Source organism: Copadichromis virginalis, linkage group LG5 (assembly GCF_057382275.1).
Source record: "Copadichromis virginalis isolate Kocher_CV1m ecotype Utaka linkage group LG5, C_Virginalis_male_GT1.1, whole genome shotgun sequence".
Taxonomy (NCBI): domain Eukaryota; kingdom Metazoa; phylum Chordata; class Actinopteri; order Cichliformes; family Cichlidae; genus Copadichromis; species Copadichromis virginalis.
The window spans coordinates 40,413,898-40,431,816 of NC_140622.1; the positions used below are offsets into that span (position 1 = coordinate 40,413,898).

General features: G+C 45.6%; 1 protein-coding gene across 2 annotated transcripts in view; it reads right to left on the reverse strand.

Moving 5' to 3' along the window:
• The window catches only part of pcbp4 (poly(rC) binding protein 4), a 219,700-nt gene that overhangs the window by 20,752 nt on the left and 181,029 nt on the right, over positions 1 to 17,919 (reverse strand). For both annotated transcript variants that reach the window (XM_085457821.1, XM_085457820.1), the window contains 3 exons: positions 8,139 to 8,180; positions 7,979 to 8,057; positions 5,071 to 5,126 (listed from right to left, as the gene is read on the reverse strand). In XM_085457821.1, coding sequence (XP_085313947.1) covers positions 5,071 to 5,126; positions 7,979 to 8,057; positions 8,139 to 8,180 — 177 coding nt within the window. The remainder of the gene's footprint in view (positions 1 to 5,070; positions 5,127 to 7,978; positions 8,058 to 8,138; positions 8,181 to 17,919) is intronic.

Here is a 17,919-nt window from a genome sequence, read left to right on the forward strand (position 1 = left end):
TCATGTTTGTCATTACTTGGCCTTCATCCTGCGAGGCTCTTTGGTCATGTCTTCCATGCCAAAAGTAAATCCAAGAATTCTGGCATTATGGATAACATGGAGAATTTACATGAATGCTTCAGCTCGCCGACAGCCCGCCAAGCAGCTCATGCAGCTCCTGGTAGAAGCAGTGAACAACAAAGTGGATGCAAACCATGGTTCTGGCGGTCACGCACGCCTCAACTTGAAACAAAGCAATTTCTTTGCATGTGGCTTTGACGTCTCCTCCTCTTATATCTGCACTGATGAAGAACCTTGAACCTTGATGTGAAAGTGTTGACGATGCCTGTCGTTCAGGCGAATACTACCTGCGCCATAATGCCGAACCTTAATGAATGTGGCAGTGATGAGGTGACCAGCACGGTGAGTATACTGGTGGCTAAAGACCTGCTGTTATTTTCAGGAATGAGATGATCCTGGGATTTCCTTCTTTCATGCCAAAACTCTGGACTAAATGAAGACGTCGAATGATTGGGGAGTGGAAAGCCTCCTGTCTGGTACGGTGCCCGAACCACTGATAACACCTAACTCACAAACTAAGTACTTAAAATATTGCTCATATTTGATCTTCAATGTAAATAAAAATGACGTGACGGGAAGGATGAGCGCGGGGCGACTGGGGAGACGAGGTTTGTTTTTTGCTCCGTCTCCAAGGTTGGTTGCTCTGGAAATGTGTGGTTTTCACAGGATGCCGTGTTCCCCAGCGAGCAGCTTTGTGTAAGAGCTGGTGGGTAAAATCAGCTTGAAGCCGAAGCGCAGGGGAGGACGAGGACAGGGCGAGGGCTATTTTTGGGCGATTCCCTGCTGCCCCTGTAATTTGGAGAGGTTTACTGAAGGAGAGAGGGGGGAGACTGCTGTTGTTAAATCGCTAACTGTGAGCTATAGGATGTCATTAAGCTGCTCTGCTTGGCTCTGCTCAGTGACTCACAAACATATCACACACTTGCATGCGCCGGGTCTTAAGCTCCTCTCTGCTGTGTGCTTTTGTGCGTCTTATTCTCTCCGGCCAGTCGTCAACGCACACGAGCGGGGCTGCACGTCTGATGCGTTTCTCTGCACGAGTCTGTCCACGCTAACGGCACACAAAGGCCTGAATGGAGGCCCCGAGAGGCCTCGAAACTGCGACTTCATTTAAACCTGGAAGGTGACGGCACCTGCGGAGGTGTTGATTATCTTGTCAGAATGGAGATGGAGAGTTTCCGGGAAAGAAATGACCTCGCGCTGCTGTTTTTCTTTTCTCGAGCTGAAGCCACAGAGAGGCCAGTGTGACTGAACACGACTGTGTGAATTCCTCAGGAGAAATCAAGTCTCCTGTTAGGCAATGAGGCATGGATAAAGATAGTGTTATTTCTTTACTAACGCCGGCCCTCATCACAGACTATTATCCAGGTGCAGAAACATCTCATCTTTAACCCTCCTCACTAATAATTACTGCTTTGAATGAACCTGCTGCTCCTTTGCTCCTTTGGCACATCTTTGTATTCACAAGCAGATATTAAAGATCTTCTCTTGATAAACAGATCACAGCAGGCTGATAGCAGCTACACATCAGCCTTTTTCAGAAGCACTGACGAGGACAAAAATATCGAGAGAGCGAAGTGCCATCTGCAGGTTTATACTGTAGTTTGCTCGACCTCTCAGTCACCGGCCAAGGAGCAACCTCTAGAGCTGCAAAACTGAGCCAAGGCACTAGTGCCAAAAACTGCAGTTCCTCTAACGTCCACTCGAGGCTCCAGCAGTGAGTCAGTGCCCAAAGTCTCCTGCGTTAAAACCCTGAACTTCAGAGCAGACACAGGCGGCAGTAGCTGCTAGCCTCCCTCAGTTACTGGAGTCCCTGAGCTGGACCTCTGGACCTTCTGGAGCATTTTTAATCCAATTATCTGATCAATAATATGGCTGCTGTGGAGTTAACGGTACTAAGAGACAATCTCAGAAGTCTGAGCTCCAGTTTCAGGGAGTGAAATTCAAGGATTTCATTTGGATGTTGCTGAATACTGATTGGCAGATATCAGGTCATTCATGGCTCCAAAAAGCTGACGTGTTAGTGACGGTCCAGAAACGTCCGTCCGGCCATGTGAACGTTGCCGTCTCAGTATGCACACTATGAATATGAATGATTCGTGCAGGGAAATGTAAACTGGAGTTCGTTTGAACAGTGATGCATTCACTTGTTTAAAAAAAATCACTTTTTAAACTGAAGTTAATAAAGTTATTTAAAGTGATCCAGCTGCTGACAGGATGTCAGACATTTAAAATGAAGCACTGTGAAGACCCAGAGCCTGTTTCCTGTTAATCATCCCTGACACCCAGTGGATGTAAAGGGTTCGCTTGAATTTGTTGTCCTCATATTTGTGTGTGTGTGTGTGTGTGTGTGTGTGTGTGTGTGTGTGTGTGTGTGTGCAGACAGAGCCGACGGCAGCTCTAAGCAGCTGATGTGTGACAGACTGAATGACTGGCTAACACTCGCTGATGGATGCCGAGAGAGGCAAAGTGGAGGAAGAGTCAAGTGAGGCAGAAAGAGGGAATATATATACTCTCACTGTGTCAATGGGAAAAACACACTGTCTGGCTGTGCTCGGGCTCCTCCCGCTCACATTCTCCTATTTAGCACCGTGTACGTGCAGATAGTCAGTGAACCACATCTAAACCAGCGTTTGGTGCTTTTTATGAACGTTCATGCTGAGCACACACAGTCAGCTTGTTGCTGCTGGTCAACAGCCTTAAACCCGTGAAGTGGACAAGAGTAAAGTGAAGGTAGCTCGCAGGTCAGGAGGTAGAGCAGGTCATCTACCAATCAGAAGGGCAGTGGCTCAATCCTGGGGGACGTAGGTCACGGAAGAACAAAAACATCTTGTGTGTCCTCAGATTTGAGTAGAAAAGTCCAAAAACTAATAGTTAAAAAATGGAAATAAAGACATTTCAAAGTAAAACCAACATGTCCCCATTTCCCGTTTGTGTTGCATTTTTCACAGTTTCACTACAACTCGGAGAGTAGCAGGAAAGTGTCTGTAGACACGTCCATCACTTCTGTTCATTCAGTCTCTTCAGCATACATTGTTACCGTGATTGTCCAAAATCATGGACAATCTCACATGGTCTATAAAACATCAATATTGATTAAAAACAATGCAAATATTTTAAAAGCTTAATATTAATATACAGCCTGGCTTCACGTTTTCAGAAAACGTCCATTATGAGGCACCAACTTCATCTCAGGCAGCAGACTTCAAAGGATTTAACAGGAATAACTAGTCAGCCGTTGGTTCTCCAGTTTCCACAACAGGTTACATTCGAGGCTTTAGCCTCCCTACAGGTACGCTCTAGCTGCAAGCCTCTTTGCAACCCACCTCGATGTGCATAGAAAAGGCAGTGAGGTCGCAGAAACAGACCCGTGCCACCAAATATAAGAGATGCAAACAGCAGTCAGAAAACTGTCGTGATCGGACTAAATGAGCAACGTTAATGTCTGAGGTCACAGACTCTGATCTTGGCTCATGTGATTAGGTAGAGGATCATCAGGGGGTCCTTTGTCCCTCTTTGGGGGGAAACTCCCACTGGGTTTAAATCTGGGACTCTCCACCATTTGACCTTAGAACTGAAGAAGCTTCTCGGATGAAGGTGAAACGTCTTCAAGCAACTCAAACAAGTCCAGACGCTTTTCTTTGCAAGCTCCTTAGACGACTCTGACCTTTGAGCACCAAATTCTAATGAGCTCATTGCTGAGACAGACGGACAGACATTTCATCCAGGTGCTTAAAACACTGTGTTTGAATAAGTTAATCCTGACCTGCTAACCACAGAGAGAGCTCCACAGCTCAGTGTGAGTCACGTTATGTTGTCATAATTTTCCTTTTATCATGCGAGTTTGAACACTCACACAAAGTACATGTCAGCTGTAAGCCAATGATCGGGCATGGAGTCCTATTACAGAAGCATGTAAACAGCTTAATGAGCTGGATCATGGTGTGTAAACACAGCCAAACCAAAGAGAGGGCGAAGCATCAAACGGCTGAGCTCAGGCTGAGGGGGGAGGGGGGGAGGCTGGGTGGCCAGAAGCTGTCACAGGAACAAAAGGTCGCCGCTTTGACCTCGAAACAGTCGACACGTCCATCAAACGTCACACGTCCTTGAGCACGATACTGAACTGTTAAGTGTCTGAAAAAAAGCCACTGGGAGCTCTGCAGGGCTGCTCACAGAGAGGAACCGGGCGGGGGCGGGGCCAGCAGTCGGGGGGGTGGGGGTTGTGGGAGAACACAGCTGATGATAAACTGCAACACCCCTCCAGGTCCAGGTGCTGATTACACTCACAAAACATGATATAAAATCTAAACGCAACCTTGAACTGAACACACGTTTTCTAATGATGGGAAAATATCAACTCGTTAGCTTAATTAAAGCTGAGAAGAAGCTGTGACTGAAGCCAGCGTGTGCCACACATCTGCCCACTGAAACCACTAAAACCATTCATTTGCACTCTGTGTTATCTGCAGCACTTCACAGCAACCAAAAACTGCAGCCGCACAATTTCAGACTCAAATCTCTGAAAAGTTTGGAGCTGCATGTTTACATCTGACAAAGCAGCAGAAATATAAATGTATGAAGAGGCAGAGGAGCAGCATTGATTTCATTTTTCAGACGAAGCTTCATCTCCGCGGCTGGAGGTTGGCGTGGAGTTTGAATGTTCGGAGAGACAAACGGGGAATGCAAACACACCGACCGACTTCAGCATCACGTTCGCGCTAACATCGTTACACACTGTAAAGCTGCTGTTCTAGCTCAATAAAGGAGGAGGAGGAGCTGCTCTCGATAAGATCAGCAGTTCAAAACCACAGAAAGCCGGAGTGGGCTGAGAGGAGGAGAAACGCTGAAGAGGAGGAGGAAGCTCGTGTAGGAGTGAGCACGAGCTGACCTGTAGGCATGTGTTTTTGTGTAGGTAGAAGGAGATTAGCGGCCGGAGTCACGCTACACTTTCACTCACAAACTTAGAACAGCAAACACGCCTCCTCTGGAGCTGAGCTCTCTCTTACTCACATCGTTGGGAATGAGCAACTCCTGAGACGTGGTTTGGGAATTAGCCTCCATCCCTCCTGGGAGAGAGAGAAGAAAGAGAAAATTCATTTTGAATGATTAGAAAACGTCCAAATCATCAGGGATCAAAACACAACAAACCCCCAATGGCTTCTTTTTCATCACCGTCCTCCACAAACGGGGACTTAGTTTGACTTTGATAAGAGCAAAGTGGGAGGGAAACTGAAAGAAGGGCAAAGCTAGAACAAAGAAGGAAAAACGTTTCAACAAATCATATTTTTATTTTACCCCATTAATAGAAAATGAAGGAATCTCTGTTTGCGCTTTAATAACACTGTTTCTGATTTGGTGAGCACAGCTGGAGTCAGGATGGGTGGTCAGCGTTACTTACTGTACATACATACTCTCCTTTCTTCCTGCTGCTTTCATGACTTTACTTTCAGAAGGAAAGTTTCTGTCAGGGTTAAAACTTCCTGCTGTCCAGTTTATCGTCCCTGCGATCAGGACTCGCTGACCACGGTTTGCAGTACCGATATATTTGTGCCCTGGATGATTCTATCCAACCGGCTAACGAGGAGCCAAAAAACTGATATGCTTTACCCGGACCTTCCCCTCGTTTACGTCCTTTGCTGCAGAAAGGTTTGATCGCTCTGAAACTCTGTGTGTGAGTGTGAGTGTGTGAGACACCCGTCCAACCACGTCTGATGAGTTTTCTACCTGGACTGGGTTGAAATAATCAGTCGCCCCCACGTGACGACTCTCTCGTCGATGGTTCTTTTTGCTGCTTCCGCTTTTCTTTCTTTCCTTTTTCTTCATCCTTTCTCATCTTTTCCTCCCTCCCTGCCTTAGTTTTCATTCTTAAATCTCTTTCATTTTCCTTGTTCCCCATGCCTCACGCACTCATGTTTTCCATCTGTTTCCTCTCTGGTTCTTCTGTTCTTTCTCTCATTTCCTTCTTTCCATTTTCTCCTTTTCTTTATCTTCGTTGTACATGTACACTGACAAAAAACTGGCTATTTTATTCTATTCTATTCTTCTTCTCTGTCCTTTTGTCTTTTTTCTCCTACCTCTTTTCTGTCTTTCACTTCTGTCCTCTGGTCCCTTGTCCTCTTATATAGTTGCTGCTTTCCCTCCTTGAGGAACGTCAGAACCTGATTGGCTCCTCTGAAGAGGTGGAGGTGGAGTTCTCTCCTTTGCTACAAAAACCGCATCTGTGACAAATTATTCAATTTCCTGAATTGAATTGTTTTAACGATGCCATCTCTGCGGTCTTATTATTAACGAGGCCAACACAATCAGCTGTTTGCTCAGTCACACCTTTGATTTCCACCTTTTAGTCGATTAGCGGAGCCGTTCTGCAGAGCGGCGTGGAGCCTCACCGATGCAGCCAGAAATCTGCCGGCCAGGTTCGAGTACAGAGAGCTGCTCTGCAGTCGGCCTGTAAGCTCAGCTGGATGCTCCAAATCAAAGCCACCAGGCACAGATTCTAATTCAGAGCCGCGCTGCAGAATGAAGCTCGTGCAGCATTCATTACCTCATTATGTACTTGAAAAGTTGTCCCACAAACAGAGAGGAGAGAGAGCATTGTGCATTTTAAAGGCTGAACTCGGAGGATGTCTGATAACATTCACACATTTTTACAAACATCTCTGTTGTTTTTGATAAAGAGAATGATGAAACTCGACGTAATGACTTTTCCAAAATGAAAATAAGGTTTTTGAATAAATCCGTCTGTTTTTTTTAAGAGGCTGCAGACTTTGACGTCTGTTTTTAGTCCTTTGATTCAAAGTCGAATGTGTGCAGACTGAACACGTATGCGTCTGCTGACAGCTCGTCTCTCTCGCGCTCACGTGCACGTCACCAACATGTGCTGCATGCACACGATGGTCAAATCGCTCAGAGTTCCCAGAATCTCGAGTGGCTGTTTGAGGTTTTAGGCTCAGGTTTGCAGCAGTGTTATGGTTTTATTGTACGCTTTGTGTGACTGCATCAGTGAGTTAATTTCCTTTGGAATGACAGAGGGAACCATTATCACACTCTGACTCCTGAGTCTTTAGCGCTCAGCCTCAGAGAGCAGACGTTATCGCGTCAGAGGGAGGTGGGAATCGTCTGGCAACACAGGACACATGGAGGCGTATAGATTAAAGGCAGTTCCTGTTAAATGGACGTTTTCCAGGAAGCACAGTGGTTTGCAGGGTTTCAGGTTTCACTGAGGAGATCAGTCAATAATGAAACTACAGTGAGCACAAAAGCCTCTGTGGCTCTTTTATTTCACAGATCACAAACCGCTCTGTGGCAACACAAACTTATTTTGTTAACCTCTCTGTGGAGTCTGATTTATTATACGACATATTGAACTATTAATCCGAGCCGGACACCGAGACTGTGAGTCGCTCTTTGTCTTGACTTGTAAACACCTGCAGATTCAGACATGCGGGGGAAAAGAGATGTTAACGAGCAGATCGCTCTGAGGCTAAATATTTACTACAGGTATATGTTTATCTAACACAGATATCAGGTTTACACAGGTCGTACTTCTTTGTAATAAATCCAGCTGTCAGATTCACCCAGAGAACATCTGCTAAAGCAGCTCCATCAGTGTGTGGGAGAAAAGCTCTTATATCAGAAGTTAATGACTCTTGGAATGTGTTTGATCAGTAGATTCGTTTGTGGTAGACTCCGATCAGAAGAGAGTCGGGCTAAGGATGGAGGGGGAAGCCCCAGTGTCAGATAAAGAAGGATTATTTTGAACTGGGACTCATGCAAAGCTGCTCGAGCAGAATCTAAGAATCCAAATATTGAGCTGGAAATAAGAGGTTACCTGTAATTCCTTGTGTGTGTGTGTGTGTGTGTGTGTGTGCGTGTGTGCGTGTGTGTGTGTGTGTGTGTGTGTGTGTGTGCGTGCACATACCAGGCAGTACTTGTGTAGCTGACTGGCTGATGGGGGCCAGGCCTTGCTGCTGCATCGACAGCTGGTGCAGCTTTGCTAACTGACAGGAACAGAGATGGAAATCAGACAGAAACAAGCGACGATATCAAAGATGAGCAGAGTGAATAAAGCAGCTGTTTACCTCTGAGTGAGGAATGCCGTAGTGGCTCTGTACTGCATACGTCTGAAACAGAAAAATACAGAAGGTTGATGTTATCACCTCATTATCCATCCAGCCTGGAGTTCATCATGAGGTTCAGTTTGATCAAAAGTCCAACAGACAGACAAGAAAAGACAGGAGAGGCTTTAAAATGTGGAAAAGTTTGGTGCGGCTGCTTTAAGGTCATTTAGAGCGATCAGACATCTTCCCTCTGATTAGTGAAAGCTGCAGATGAAGTAGATGAAGAGAGTTCTGCAGCAACTGTGTTGAAACATATCGTGCATCATTTATGATTTTCCTTAAAAGTTGTAAGAAAATTGTAACACTTTTTTTAAGGTCTCTCTTTGGAAATGAAGCATTCCCGCCGGCTTGGGAACGCTTCAGTATCTCTGCCGATGAGCTGCAGGTGATGGTCAAGGATGGGAAGGTTTGGACTTCTCTGCTGACAATGCTGGTTCCCCGACCCGGACCCGGATAAGCAGCAAGGCGCTCCGTACCTTCTGCATTTGATCCATCTTTCAGATCTCCATTTGTTTTCAAAGGCGACCGTGGTTCAGGGGGTTGGGGAGCTCATCTGTGACCAGAAGGTCGCCAGTTCGATCCCCCAACTCTTCCTGTCCTGGTTGTTGTGTCCTTGGGCAAGACACTTCACCTACCGCCTACTGGTGATGGTCAGAGGGGCCAGTGGTGCGATATGGCAGCCTCACTTCTGTCAGTCTGCCCCAGGGCAGCTGTGGTTTGCCTGCACCAGTGTGTGAATGAATAGTGGAACTGTAAAGCGCTTTGGGTGCCTAAAAAAGCGCTATTATTAAAGTTGATACTTTTGCCGTGATTATAAATTCCTTCGTCGCACGAGTTTCTGTATTTTCTGTGCCTGAAACCAAACCTTCACTCTCACCTGCACCTGCGTCACCTTTTATTTTTAAATCCTTGAAGATTTTTAATATAGATACAGCGAAGCTTTTGCTCATAATAAAAAGTAGTTGATGAAAAACGTTGACATTTTCCAATCTCTCCGGAGCTTCGGATACAAAGCCCATAAACCAATTCAAAGACCCCGAAAAGCCCGTCAGTTAAAGGTCTTTTCCTCCGTCTTCTGTGAGTACAGAGGGAAACGCCGTCAGGATTAATGCTCCGTGATGCTCGGAGTTACTGAAAACACGACTATGAAAACGAGTTTCCCTCGATCATCCAGTCCATGTTTTATCTGTCCAACATCATGACTCGAGGAGTTTGCAGACGGCTTCCCAAATCCCTCGCTGAACTTCAAAGAGGAGCAGCGCGTCCACAGGCGAAGCATGAGACGGCTGCAGGGGAGGTGGTGTGTGTGTGTGCATGAGCAGCGGGACAAAGTTGGTGTGGATGCATTCGAGACACTGCAGAGACGCTTGTGTTGACCAACCTTATATATGAGATCTCAGACTGTGCTGCTGAACTTTTGACTCCTTTTGGCAGCACTCCGGGATGTGGAGGATCCACAGAATCCAGCTCCAAAGACTCTGACTCTATAAGAGTAACGGACCCGTGTGAGCTCTGCTTGATATTTATGCACCGTTGTGAACCTGAAAGTCTACCTAATGCAAATGGTCCGTGCGGGGTCCAACACGGAAAGCACCATATAAATATTTATGCGCGGTTTAATGCATCATGAATGAGAGACGCAGCAGAAAGAGTCTGCTCCCGCACGTCTGGGATTCTCCGAGCAGGAGACGACAGCAGAGAATGTCAGACTGACGAACTTTGTTCCTCCTTTTAGGAACGACCGTCTGATGTCGGCGCCGATATTTAACAAGCTCCTCAGTCAGCCGCTGATGCTCTGCTGGAGCGCTCCGTGGACGCCCACAGAGCCTCGTCCACGAACCTCACTGTAAACCAGAATAGCTGCTGCAACCATGGTAACATGTTTCTCCAATCAGAAACGGTTTTTAGGAATAAAAGCTTATCTTTGGATGGGCTTCGTTTTTCTTCTGCTGTCTAAAGTTTAGGCGAGTTGAGGCTACAGATGGACTGAGTCATGTGACTCCATGCAAGCAGCTCATTCGTCAGTGTAGGAATACTTAAAAAATACAACATCGGACACAAAGGTACATTTAAAATAGACGTGTTATAGGCGTGTGCATTAAGGTTGAGCGATTGGACGCATTTATCAACCATCAGTTTGCTAATGATGTTGTTTGAAGCTAAGAGAAGAAGTCAATGGAGCAAACTAATAGTGCTGCATTATATGATTAAATATTTCCGTCCTGGAAGCATGTGCTGCTCGACAAAAGTTTTCAGCACCTCGACGAATGGCTCCTTTTCCACGGTATGAAACGACATCACTTCCTTTGACAGATATTCAGCGTGCGCTGTGTCCACCTGGGGCTGTCCTTTTCATATTTAACCGTTTTAGTAAAAGCACTTTGGATATTCTGCTGGTGAAAAGCTTTTCTTGAGCTTGTTGATGGAAAGCTGGTGATAGCCGAGCATACTCAGCTGGACGGCGAACACTTAAATGCTCATGCGAGTTAGTCGTGTTCGAGTCCTTTGCTGCTGCCGTACGTCTGCACAGCGGCAGCTTTGCCTCTTTCATCCGGTTTAGTGCCAAAGAAATCCCAAACTGACGACTTTGGGGGTTTTTGGCAACTAGTTCCTCCATGTTTGGACTTCTTTGTTCTAAATAGGTCAATCGGTCCATGCACGATTACATTGCTTCGCCCATCAAAAAGTCACCTGCATGAATAAATCACCTATCGTTGTTTCTTGGACCGATGAATGTTGGCTGGAAAAATTTGACATATCGCCCGACTTTAGGGCAACTGTAAGTCTTTGTAATGCTATAGCCCTTTGTTTTTAGTAAAGACTCATTGTACTGAAGTGTATTAGTACTTATTGCACAAATGCAAATATGCTCACTACACTTCAAATACACAAACTAAAACTGATGCTAGTCTCCCCCGCACAAACAGCCGGAGCCTCCGACTGTATGGAAGCAAATTAAGAGTAGCGCTGTGGTCACATCTTTCAAGGCTGTCAGCATGTCTTTCACATAATAATCCTGCTTCGCTTCAGGCTGTTTCAGAGCGTGAAGTTCAACCTTTGACGAAAAAAAGCTCCTCTGACAGCCGATCACTCAGAAGCGGAGCAGTGACACCTGTCATCTCCAGTAAAGACAGCCAAGAAAGGGAAAGGTCACACTGGAGTAGACACACGTTACTCGTCTAAATCTGATGGATCGTTGTGGGACGGCGCTCATTTCCACTGTGACGGGATACACTGCTGCCTCCTGAAGACCCCTCCCTGTGCAATCACGCCACCTATTAACTTCATTTACCGATGAAGCGTTCCTGTTGAGGTGCAGGAACAGTCCCCTCAATTATAAGGCAATGACTCTACAATCAGACACAGTTTTTATTTTTCAGTGGGGATGACTCCGGCTCCTCAGCCAACGTCTTTCACTGGTTTCCAGTGCCACTGAGCGCTGAGGATCCAACGCACATCATCACGAAGGGAAACTCGACTAAAGTGTCTTCTACGCGACTGGACTTCTTCAGTCCATGAATGTTCAGACCACCATTTCTCAGATGAGAGGTGAAACGTCTCAGAGGTGACGTGGTTTTCTTTCCAAGCTCCTTAGACTATCGACCTGCACAGAAACACTAAACTGTCTTCTTCTCTTTGACACCTAAGCTAAAATCTGACGATGGCACATTTTAGCCATTCTGGTAACATCGACTTCAGGCTCCACGATGAACACACGGAAATCCAGATTTCACTGCTTTAAGCACCTCTTTTCCAAACAGCCTGCGTTACCTGCATTTAGTTAAAAGCTTCGTACTAATTTCCTCTAAAAACTCGTTGTTTACTCTCACTGAAACATGCTTAATGCCATTTCAAACACGTTATCACAGCTAATTATCCCACCGGAGAAATCCTCACAGCTGCAATCTCGAAATAAAGATTAACGTTTAATCCCAGAAATGACTCCATGACTACTGCAGATGAGTTTGTCACCAGAGCGAGAGACGCAATCATGATGTGACTCGTCACAAACGCAGTATACGAATCCTCTTCGTCTCTCAGTCGCTGCCTCCTCTTCCTCTCTCTGCAGCCTTAATAATGAATTAAAGGCGTTAATCTCCTCACGCTGTCACTGAACTCTGCATTAACCCTCCCTCCATTGCTTCTTCCATCACAGCTCTTTTCTCTAAAACCTCTTCGTTTCAAACATTCCTTCACATCCTTTTCTGCGTCTTTCTTCGTGCTCTCCTGCCATCTCTTCCCTACAGTCACGTGATGAGTACCAGCAGCTTCCTGGTTCTTCTGAGTGATTTGTGGCCACATCTTAACCAGTAATGATCACTTTCTCTGATTAAAACAAAAATCAAGTCATGCTTTTGAGTGCTGAGGTGATTCCTGTCTGACACAAAACTCTGCAGGACAAGTCCACAGTTACTGTTCAACTCTTCACTGTGTGGTGATTAAAACTTTGTCACTTTACTTTGACATCCTGAGCCTGCAGAAAACTCTGAAATAACGTGAGGACGGAGACGATTCAAGAGTTTCGGAGCTGAGACTGAGACTGTCCGGTCATTCGTACGAGCCAATCGGGAAGCTGCTGATCAGTGGACCTAACAGTCATGAGAGGAGTGTAAAAGATCTGATCGATCATCAATCACGTATGTAAGTAACAATATTCTGATAATATTCTTCACAGCAAAACTGACACTGATGTCACTCCAAAGCAGAGCGACCGATCCTCCGATGTTAAACGTCTTTTTATCGATTTGTTACCAAAGACGAGGTTTTTCTACATTTCTCTTCATTTCTCCTCCCCCAGTCTCCTCGTCTCACCCCCACCTGTCACTTCAACCCTCCGTCTCTCCTCCCATCCGTCCCATGGAGCCTCCGCTAGCTAGTGTTGTTTGAACTGACGTTCCCAAGGCTGTGAGCCTGACAAACAATATGCATTTACACACACACACACACACACACACACACACACACACACACACACACACACACACACACACACACACCCCACTTAGCTATAGTTGGCGTGCAGGCCTGTCAGTGTGATGGAGTAAAGTGCTCTTCTGTTCTACTTCGCACACTTGTGTTGTTTCTAGAGTCCTATTTGTCATCCTGTCTGTGAGCCACGCTGTCTCTGTGTCTCTGAGGACAAACAGCTGATCTGCAGCGAAGTCAGTGAGCTTAGTTTGGCTAACTTGGATCATGTAAAGCTTTTATCCCATTTAACCTGTGTGTGTTGCTGTCAGCGTGGATCTGTCTCCAGATCAGTGGCTCACAAAGATTCTCTGTTTTGGGTTCTGCTTCTTTATAATCGTCCGTTTACTTACTGCAGTTTTAGTACAATCACACAGCCGGGATGATGAACGGGAGCTGTGGCGAAGCTCCAACACAACAACGTGTCAAAGACGCTGTTTTAAAACATTTACAGGGAGTTTTACTTTCAGAACAACAGACATGCAGTTGGTGAGCGTCTGCTAGCTGTTGCTAGCTGTTGCTAGGTGAAACTGCTGTCAAAACCCTCCTTGTGACTGCTTTGGTCACTAACAGGTTGCCATGGTTACCTCTAGTTTATATGGAAGACGCAGACTCGTCTGCAAACATTTGCCACCTACTCGTTCAGCAAACGAAGAACGTGATGCCAACTGGAAACAGAAACGATTTATCTTCAAAGTAAAAGTTGCTCCTTTTGAAATGTGTTGGTTTCAGGCTGAGGCCCGAGCTTTTACTTTGAAGGCAAACCTTCTCCACGTCCTCTCTGTGACAAGCTGCCGCTCGGTCGTTAGTTAGCAAAGCGAGTTAGTGTCTGGTGATCAAAAACAACCACAGGAGGTTTTTGGTGCAGCATCCTCACTGTGACCAGTTTCACTCGGCCAATCTCTGTGACTCAGGCAAGCTCTTTTAGCTCCTCCCCCTTAATACAAACTTTCTTCTGATTGGTTGCCTCTCACAAGCTCAAGGTCTTACCCACAGGTGGGCTGAGCTGTTGTTGTCTCAGCCTCCTGACGCACTTATGGTTCATCAACTTTAAAATCCAGTTGACTTTCTTCTCAAGTTATTTCATTGACAAACTTGGGCGTCCAAGCTGAATAAATCCACTTTAATATCAGATTTAAACATTTCTTATAGTGTGAATAAGACACGCAAAGAACAACAATGGTAAATTCTAACACACAACACGACCTGCTGAGTGACTTCATGCTTCGCGCTGATCCCAGAGACTTTATTCTAAATGTTTCACGGCTTAATTACGATTGATTTTGGCTTGAATCCTTTTCCCGATTAAGAAACAAGGAGATCATTCACCATTTGCTAAAGATGTAGCACTTTCACACCACCAGCAGTTTCTTCGGACTAAAATCTGAAATACTGGATGTCGAGAAGCCGGAGAATATAAAAATCATATTTGAAAATAAAAACTCATTTATTGTGGTAATCATTTCAATTTACCTCGAGTCAGAAGAACATTTTACAGTGAAGCAGCCGAGCTTGTATTCACTCCATTCAGCTCAAACAAGAAAAGAGAAGTTCATTCCTCTAAATTGCTTTTCCGAGGTTACCGTGTGTTTGTCTCTGCTTTTCTCCACGAGGTTTTCAGCTTCGTCGGGCAGACGCTGCCGACTGTGGATCTGGGTTTCAAAGGCAAAGGTGACGACGGGAAAAACACCGTTTAAAAACGCTGAGAGGGGATGTGTGCATCTTTTATGAAGCCATGAGCCGCTGCAGTCACACCCTCAGATGATCACTCACAGAGGCTCTGCTGGATGAAAGAATTTTAAATGTAGAAGCAACGTGGCCCGAGGCCGCTTTTAAACCAACACGACGCAGCGATGGCGGGTTCAGCGTCTGGCTGAAGGACGTTTGGCTAATGACGGCGACACACCGGCCGCAACAACCTGACCTCAGACCGTTACGTCTGGTCTGAACACCCGCGCCCTTGACATGAAGCTATTTATGCACCAGCGCTCACCGGGGGAAAAAAACCTCGTAGAAGAGGCGCAAAATTTTATCAGATTGTAGGTTTGATTCATGCACGAGTACACGTGAGATATGTGAGAAAATCTGGATACACTTCAAGACGATAAGAGCTCAGAAATTATGCCCAGATCAGTAAGTCACATAATTTCAGTTACAGTCACACAACACACACAACAAACCCAAACACATTAAAGTGGATTTAACATACGTGCATAAACCTGACCTACAGGCTGATGTACTGCCAGCTCGCAGACTATTCATCACGCTGTCCTAAAACAGCTTAGGAGAGATTAATGGCCAAAATCTGCTATCTGCTCACTTCCTGCATGGTGCAGGTGCTGTTAGCAAAACATGAAGTCAAGAATAACGTGAACTCCTGGGCCATGAGGCGGGTTCAACACAGCAACAACGAGGCTCAGCGGTCAAACAAATACGGTTACTAAAAACGGTAAATAGAAGCAGAGTCTGTCACATGACAGTGATGGTGTAACCCGCCTACGGCCAGCAGAGCGACTTACAAAAGCTGTATGATATATGAAATACAAAGAGGTTAAACAACATACTGCAGCAGTGTGTGTGTGTGTGTGCACGCTGGTCAGTGAGGCGGGGAAAGGTGTGTTACAGTTACAAAGCCTGTCTGAAGGTCCTGAGCCTTCACACCGCGCTGTCATAGAACAGCCATTTACTCCATCAAATTAATATCCACACCTGTGTTTTTAACCAAGGATAAATATAAAACTAGAATTCAAATCTATCCTCGGACTACTACAAATATGACATCAGGTCCAGAGCAGTTTTAAAATTACTTGCAGCCAACGGGGAAAACAAAGAAAACCCCCCAAACTATATTAACTCTGAGAAAGGCTCCGTTCCCGACGCGACCCCAATATGGATAAGCGGACGAGAACGGAAGGATGGATATATTAAATCTATAAAACCAGATTTCTTGATCTTTCTTACTGATAAGAAGGACAGACAAAGCCTGTCTGTGCTCACAGGTCTGTAAAAGGAAACTGACAACGATTTCACCCCCGCTGGTCTCTGCTCTCAAACGCAGTCCGCTCCAGAGCAGGTTAGCTGCATAAGTTACCATGGTGATGTGCACGCAGGGTTAACCCTGAAGTCCTGAAACCCGCTTCGATGCAAAGACCTCTGCTCGTTCAGGCAATGACCGCCGGTCACGAGGCACCGCTCATAATCTCCAAACCTCAGCCTCAACAACCAGCATCCAAGTAACATCGACTAGAATCACCATCCCCGATGGTGCTGCATCATTTCTTTTATTATTGTATGAATCATGGTCATTATTAATACCTGTGTTTTTAAGGTATTTTGCTGGAGACATGATATTTTCCTGTAAATGTGATTAAACGTGCAGTTTTGTTGCAGGTGAGCTTCATGAGCTGCTTTAACGTGCCAGACTGCAGGTGTGTGTCTGTCTCCTAGAAACGACATTTAATTAGAGCTAATGTGCATCAGAAAACGCTCTTTGAGGGAACTCGGTGATGTTTGCATCGAGTTTACGAGTAACTTGATGAAGAAATGTTGTTAATTAACAACTCTGAGACTCCATTAGAGTCTCAAGGAAGTTTGTGGTACTCAACATATCCAGCACATCAACACACCGTGGAGCTCTGGTTCAGCTGCTGCAAAGCAGGACAGCTGTTATTGAGCATTAGAATAATGAGGCTGTATTGAGTGTTTGTGCTTTTGATAGCTTCCCACCTGCTGTACGTTTTGGATTCATTAAGCCACTTTTAAGCCTGTTTGAGGACTGTGAACATGATGGCAGCCCTCTAGGATACAAGCACATAAAAAATGACCCGTGCATTCCCCGATCCATCCTCGCAATTATAGCCAACGACTGTTTCACAGGCTCCACTCCTGCTTCATTTGTGTTTCAGAGCAAACAATGAGTCGGGGGAAAATTCGTTAACGGATGCGTTTCCTGGGAGGTGAAAGCACCGAGAGCGAGGAGGCCGACCCCTCTCAGCTTTTAACGGCGATTAAACTGGCCAGGAGGAGCTGCTCGGCATCCCCGCTCGTCTCTTCATCTTTCCCTCTCCTTCCCTGCACTTACTTTTTCCCGTCTCGATTCGTCACGTCTCTTTTCCTCCTCGATTCCGTGTTTTTCTTTGCCTGTTTTGTACTTTTCTCCACGGCATTCGTCTTCGCTCAGCCTCGGCTATCGTGCGCCTGCATTTTGTTTGCTTTTAATGTGAAAAAGAAGATTCATGTTTACTGAGCTCCTCTGTGCAGAGGTGTTAATCTGGCATCCTTGACCGCACTGACCATCTGTTTTTACGATGCCAGTGTCGGCTGCAGCGCAGCAGCAGCATGATTGAATTCGGGTCCTTTGGCTCGCTCCCCGGCCCGAGGGAGGCGGTTGTTTACCTGCCTCACACGAGCGACCGAAACAAAAATATCTGTTGATTTAGAGCGAAAACTGAAACAAAGCACTGGCGTGTGTTGGCGATGAACCATTTAAGCAAAAAATCTGAATAAATAGGAGGCGAGCTTTTGCATTGTGCGGGGAATGAGGACCGAATGGGAAGAAAGGGTTTGATCTGCAAATTGAGTGCAGCTGAAAAACGACATAATTATCCTGAGAAAAATTCGAGTTATGTGAATAGAATTGCATAAAACAGCAAACTGAGGACTTTGCAAATAAAGACACTTGAAAGAGTTTTTCAGGAACTTTTATATTGTTCTATGAACTTTTGCCAAACACGTCACGTTTGAAACTTTGTCAAATCTTTTAGTTTAGTCAGATTTT